Below are 6,650 nucleotides of genomic sequence, written 5' to 3'. Positions count from 1 at the left end.
CTGAAGGAGAGGAGGGGCTGTGTCAGAGGCCGTACAGGAGGCCTGGCTCAATCACGTTGGCCAGTGCCCAAGCGGGACAGGAGTCTCTTCCATGGAGTGCGGTGCTCCTTGTTCCTCCCTCATGGTTTATGGTCCTCATCCCACCATGATCCCGCCTCTCCCCAGTACTATGGACCAAGCATCTCTTCCATCCTTGCCCTCGACTACCCAGCCCTGCTCCCCCCGACCCCCAAATCATGCAGGCGCTGAAGCATTTGCATATATTTATTCTGAGCTTGGAATGTAGTGTTCTTTGCTGCAGAACGTGTGTGTGTGTGTGTGTGTGTGAGTGTGTGTGACAAACCTCAGCCCTAAGCAACAACCTTAGTGCCGATAAGGGCTACATTCTCTGTTCCTGAAATCATATGGAATGCATTATATGAATGTCTGCTTTAAGCCCTAGGCTGAGGGAAGGAGATGGCCAGGGGGGACAGGGAGTTTGGGGGGGGGGAGAGAATGGGGTTACTAATCAAGTTATGGAAAGCGTAAATAGAATGAACACAGCCGCTGCCTGATTGGGTCAGACCAACTGCCTGTCTTAGCCCAGCAATTACAGAACAAGCCATAAATCCATTCCCTGTCATTTACTCTGTCATCCCAGATTCCCGTACTACGATGGTGTAGCGTAGCCTGATACAACTGAGCATCTAAAGGCAGGCGGGGCAGGCCAAGTCACTGTTCTATGGAGATGTAATTCCAGGGAACAGCCCACGTGCAAGAGGCTGGGATTACATGCATTTTGTTTCCCCGCTTCCCCTACCCTCACACCCCCACGGCCTGCCTGAAACAATCCAGGCACAAATCTGGGACACGTTTCTGTTCCTGCAACATACTGAGTCTGAGTAGCTGCAGGGCAGGGATGCCGCTCACCTCATGGTTGGCTTGGATCTGGCGGAGGTATTGCACACGGATCTCCGGGGGAGACGAATCCTGGGCCGCTTGCTCCAAAACCAAAGCCTGCATTGAACAACCAAACAAACAAAGAACACATGAAAGCCGGGGCAAGATTAGCTAACTGAGAAATCCAGCTCCTTGTCTCCTCAACAAAACACCTGCCCTCTCCAAAGAAGACTAAAATGGCAGAGCGCGCCTCCGAAATCCCCTGCTTCTCTCACCCTTTTGACTATCTACTTTTTTCTTTTTACTGTCAAGGGATTTCCTTGCTCAACAGGGAATGCTCTCCCTCAGGGATAGGCAAGCTTCAGGCTTGCAGTATCTACTCTGAGTTTTTACTGTAACTCCAAGGCCAACCTACTGGAGCCATGTGCAAAATAGTATATGTCTGGATGAACGTATTCCCAACATCACAGAACAAGGCTGCCTCTGAGCACATGCTCAGCCCAGGAATTTGTTTTCAGAACTGGAACTGACTCGCAGTCCTGCCATGCAAAACCCCACTTCCGGTTCCCCCACCCCACCCCCCCACCGCAAGCTTTCTTCCACTTCAAGCGTCTAATTTAGAGGGCAGAGACTTGTTGTTTGGGAGTCAGAAACCCTTAGTGGTTTACTGCAAATCACTCAGAAACCTACCAGTAGATCCCGATCTACCTCCTGCCCACCCCTGCTTTAGGTAACAAGCCAAAACGTACATTCTGCTCTACTCTTATTGGGGAGAAAGGGGGCTTCTACATTCATAATGGGCACGTTCACACATAACGGTGGCAAATCATGGGTTAATTAACCCACAATTTGCTGTGATGCGTGCCACTGCCATTTTGAATGTGCACCTCCAAATGGCCCAAAGGTTGCTCCATGACACTATGGGTTAATCATGGGTTAAACAACCCAAAGTTCACCTAACAATTAACAGTAGGTTAACTTTGGGTTGTTTAACCCACATTTAACCCATAGTGTCCAGGTTTGCATGCCACAGAGCAATGTCCGATCAGGCTGATTGGAGGTTGCATATTCAGAATGGCGGCAGCACACAATCCCCACAGACCGTTGGTTAATTAACCCACAATTTGCCATAGTTACATGTGAACTGAATCACTGAATTGAGGAGGGGAAGCCACCCTGTTGCAGCACATGCATACACAAAGAGAAATAAAAAGCCATCCACCCTTTACTTTCGGGAGCCTACTTCTGTTCCTGTTGCAGCCCATGGTCATCATCTTAGTTGTATGCCGCTTTTCCACAGTAAAACCATGCTCAAAGCGGCTTACAGCAAGAAAAATACATAAAATACAACAACATTTCCAGATAACTCACAATTACAAATCATGACAAAATTTAAATAATCATACAATTAGGCTAAAGATCTCACAATGATATATACCAAAATTAAGGAATCCACTAATAACAAAAGTGAAAAAGCCCACTCTTTTGGGAGCTGAAGCCTCTGAGAGCATGATTGCTTTCTGGCATAAGAAAAGAAGAATGATCATCCCCATTCTCAAGGGAAGGACAGGAGGCCCCCCTGCTGCCAAAAGATGGGCCAATGTGGCTAGGACTCTGTTCAATTTTTATCATCCTAAATGTACTGTGAAAGGGGCAACAGAGAGATACTATGCAGCCTCAACCGTAGCTGCATTGCACCCCAGACACACAGATGTTTATGACTCTTTCCATGCAAGACAGGCACTGGACAGACAAGCGGCTTTCTCTCACCCTCCTCTCTGGAATCTCTTATACCTGAATACGCCTAACCACGGCATGGTGCAGCTGGCACAAGTTTGCCAGCGGGGAGCTCTGGATCACAATCTCCACTGCTTGGATGGGGCCTGCTGGGTTCAGGTCACTGACAGCCACCTGGGGGGTGGGGGGTGGTTAAGGGGAGACAACATGGACATCAGTGCAACAAATCCTGCTGAGTGGTTCAAATTCAAAAGCATGGTAACAAAGAGACTCAATCATCTTTTTCTTTTTAAAAGGTTGCCATTTAGTTTACTCATTTCCATTTTACAGATGGAAGAAGTGAGGCTGAAGTTAGCAAGGTGGGCAGGGGCACCTTCCACATCTATGGCAGAGCTGGGAGTTGATTTCCCAGGGCTCTTCTCATGTTCTTGGCCCTATTCTACTCAACAGCATCTCCCCTGCAACTGTGGCAATCTCTGATGCCCCTTCCACCCCAGTAACTTCCCAGACCCCAAGGGGATGCTAGATCATCTTTCGTTCATACATCCATAGATTCTCTGCTTCTACCCCTCCTGAATTTACTAGGATTATGCAAGATCCCCCAAACACATTCTGCTTAGAACCTGAATTGGCATCCCACAGGTGGTCAGCTTAAATGCAAGGCCAGCAACCCTCGCTCTCTGCTGAAACGAAATGGCTTATTCTCTGCACCCCAATGAAATACAGCCCCAACGAGTTTAATCTAGGAGGTTTAGCTGAAGCAGAATTAGCACAGCCTCTAATCACTCTGACGTTATTAATGCTCTCATGTGCAAAGCTGGAGGAACTCAGTCGCTGCTGGTGCTCAAGCTGCCCCCCTCTCTGGAGGGTTAACAGGCTATGGCAGGAGAGGCAGCTAGCAATTAAAATCAGCTGTATTCTGCTCCAAGAGGATTGGAAGGGGGGAGACAGCTTAACAGCTCCCCCTTGCATGGAAGAATGAACAGAAATGCGGCAAAGCTGAAGAGCAGAAGAAACCCGTCATTTGATGCTTCCAGCCTGGCTCCTGTAGCCAAGGGGTGACATTGGGCTTACCTCCATAACTGTGGGCAAGGGAGACCAACCATAAGTGGCCGGGGGGGGGGGGGGAGCAGCTAAATGGTTCTGTGGCATTTTGTGGCATGCTGGCTAGGAATGATGGGAGTTGCAGTCGAACACTTCTGCCGGGCACCAAATTGGAGAAGGTTGCCTATAGATCTACTAGAGCAGAGGTGGTGAACCTCTGGCACTCCCAAGGGTGAATTCAATTTCAGAAAAGCTCTTGGGGGCCACATTCCAGTGGTGGGCAGCAAAAGGGGGCAGGGCCAGAATACAAAAAATACCAGCATGTTTTAGCTTAAAGCTCTTACTGCCAGGAACTAAGCCTTAGGAAAGGCATTCCGACCTTCTGGAATGGGAAAAAGCCATGCAAAAGCTGGGAAACCACCGAACATCAGAGGCTGGGGGAAAGGGAACATGGCTGTTTGGGGGACCCCAGGGGGCTGGATTGGGCTCACAGCCCTAAGATGCAACAGCCCTGTACTGGAGAAACTGATCTGTCTTCCAGGGAAATAAAGGTTTCTTTGGTTAAACTCGCACGTCTGTGAGTGAAGCACCCAAGAAAGAACTGCAGCAAAGAATGAAGGCTGGAGCTAGAAACTGAGGCGTTTGCCCCAGCAGCCTTGCTGCCCTTGTTCAAGAGGTTGCCCTTAGCACACACTGCTGGCCAGGGAACTCTCACTTACCTCTAACGCTATAGTACTTAGGGAGGTTGGCTTGCAGCTGAACCTAGTTGCTGTGATCTAGTTACACCAGTGAGTGGGCAGAGATCCCACTGCACACTCAGGTGCCCTCTTCTCTTCTACAAGCCAGGGAATACTTTGCTGATGCAACAGCAATTTCCCAACTAAGAGAAGAAAGAGAATGGGGTACGCACTGTGCCCGCAGAGCTCTGTCTATGCCCTGGAGGTTAAGCAGAGCTATGGATTGGTATCCGCTCCCACTCCACGCGCAATGGGCACACAAGCCCTGGAAGAAGGAAAAGCTTTAATTCAGTTGCAGAGTGGCCAAGACATGAAACTCTAACCTAGGGATGTACGGATTTTGTAAAATCCGTTCCGTCTGCATCTTGCAGACTGTCAGGTGTCTTTCGTTCCACTCACTGGTGGAATTGGGTTTTCCCCCAATTTCCCAAATTTGTGCAAATGCACAAAAAATTCCATGCACTAGCAAAAATGCACAAATCCTCCCAAATGTGCGTTTTCATGCTTTAGCCTATGGGGAAATGCACATTTTCAGCTCGTGCTTTTTTGTTTTACATATTTTTCTACAACTAAATTCACATAAAATTCCGGAAAGTAAAAAAAAAAAAATGTCTGCGAGGCCACAGAATCCATGCAACTTGAGAAAAGCTAGTCTGCCGCGGAATCCACAGGTCAGATCCATAGAAACCCAAACTCATTTGATTCCATTGTGGATTTCTCTGACATTCCTACGCTAATCCCCCTACACAGATATTCTAGGATCTCTTCTCTTCATCCCTGTTGTAACATGCAGACTCTTTATAAGATAAGGACTTGGTCAGACCACAGATCTTATGAGACCAGTAGCAATTGTACTTTGGGTACACGACAGCGGAATCCAAGCGGCAGAGAGCATGTGAGGTCACGCCAGCAATCCAAGTTAAGAGCCTTAACCCAAGGCTACCTTCAAGGACAGGGTGGGATATACCATGTGGATCTTTTCACAAGGAATCAAAACCACTCCAGATTGGGCTTGATGCCCATCAGAAGATTCTCCCCCCCGGTCTGCTACTCATGCCTTGCCTCTCGGATGTCCAGCTGCACTTGGCCTCCGTCTGGGGCCAACCCCTGCAGTGCTGCTGTATCTTGGCTCCGGAGGGCTTCCACCTCGGCATTCTCTGCAAGCAACCATCGCAGCACAGCACAGCACAGGGATGTGTCTGAAAGATGACAACGGAAGAAGGGCAGACAACATTATGTGGGGTGCATGAATTTCGGCTGCTTGATAGTCCCTGCCACTGACTTCCAAACTTGCTTAAGAGTGCATGAAGCATGCTTGATGTGTAGGAAGATGCTGCACAAAAATGACCACAGTGGCTCATTTGATCCAGTTTGACAACCTGACTGGGTGCAAGGAGTGGCTACATACAGCATACAGTCTATCTAAGATGAAGGTTTAATAGAAGATTTAAATAGAAGAATCCCAATGAACACCAGAAGAATCAACAGTGCACACAAAGGGATCCATATTCGTCATTGGCTGCTCTATCAGCCAGAAGTGAGACCTTGGGCAGACTCCGACAGGGAGGGCCGCGCTGAAAGCTGCACTGATTCAAAAGCCTACCGAGTTGGTAAGAGCTGGATCAATGGTTCCAGCAAGATTCACCAAGAGAGTCCCCATAAGTCCTAATCTCTCCATCACTGTCACACTTCCCAGCAAAATATTCTGAATCTTACCCCCCAAATCACCCTTACCTCAGTGAGGACAATTATGCACATTTATATTCAGCTTCATTGTGTACATGCAGAATCTGAGGCTCCTAGGGGAAGAGCTTTGCTTGTTGCTCAGGATTTGCAGATTGGAAATCAGGATGAGGCCCATCCTATTATTTAGCAGCCTGTGTGAATGGCGCATGACTTGCTTTCCTTTTCATTGCTAATGGGCAGATTGTCCAGGTGCTGTTATTGGTTTGGCTGCAGAGTTTCCCTGGTCTTGCCATAGCATTTGGAAATCATTTCCAGACTTTCAGATGAGGGCGAACAACATTAAAGCAGTGAAGCTAGGAAGACCCAGGTGATGCTGGCCTCCAGGCCCCCTGGTCTGACATACTATGGACCCTGAAGGGATTTTGCCACCAGCATTAAAAATGCTGCAGAACACCCTGGGTCCATCCATTAGCTGTCTTCCTACTTAGGCAGGAAAAGGATGCTGAGAACAGCAGTTCTGACTCTTGCAGGACAAATAGCTCACAAGCAGAAGAAGACTCCAATTCC

At 48.4% G+C, this 6,650-nt stretch overlaps 1 protein-coding gene across 4 annotated transcripts in view; it reads right to left on the bottom strand.

Moving 5' to 3' along the window:
* The window catches only part of FAAP100 (FA core complex associated protein 100), a 34,144-nt gene that overhangs the window by 13,198 nt on the left and 14,296 nt on the right, over positions 1-6,650 (bottom strand). For 3 of the 4 annotated variants that reach the window (XR_014788210.1, XM_084837594.1, XM_084837595.1), the window contains exons 6-8: positions 5,460-5,596; positions 2,674-2,790; positions 910-996 (exon numbers count right to left, since the gene is read on the bottom strand). Coding sequence is in view for 3 of the 4 variants with exons in the window: in XM_084837594.1 (XP_084693720.1) it covers positions 910-996; positions 2,674-2,790; positions 5,460-5,596 (341 nt within the window). In the remaining variant the exon portion in view is untranslated. Of the gene's footprint in view, positions 1-909; positions 997-2,673; positions 2,791-4,570; positions 4,663-5,459; positions 5,597-6,650 lie in introns of those variants that run through there. The other variant, XM_084837596.1, reaches the window with a different exon arrangement.

Source organism: Heloderma suspectum, chromosome 2, assembly GCF_057233095.1.
Source record: "Heloderma suspectum isolate Gila_16-S chromosome 2, 16-S_ref, whole genome shotgun sequence".
In the NCBI taxonomy this organism is placed as follows: domain Eukaryota; kingdom Metazoa; phylum Chordata; class Lepidosauria; order Squamata; family Helodermatidae; genus Heloderma; species Heloderma suspectum.
Note: the sequence above shows the minus strand (reverse complement) of the source record. Positions and strands in the feature narration are given on the sequence as shown.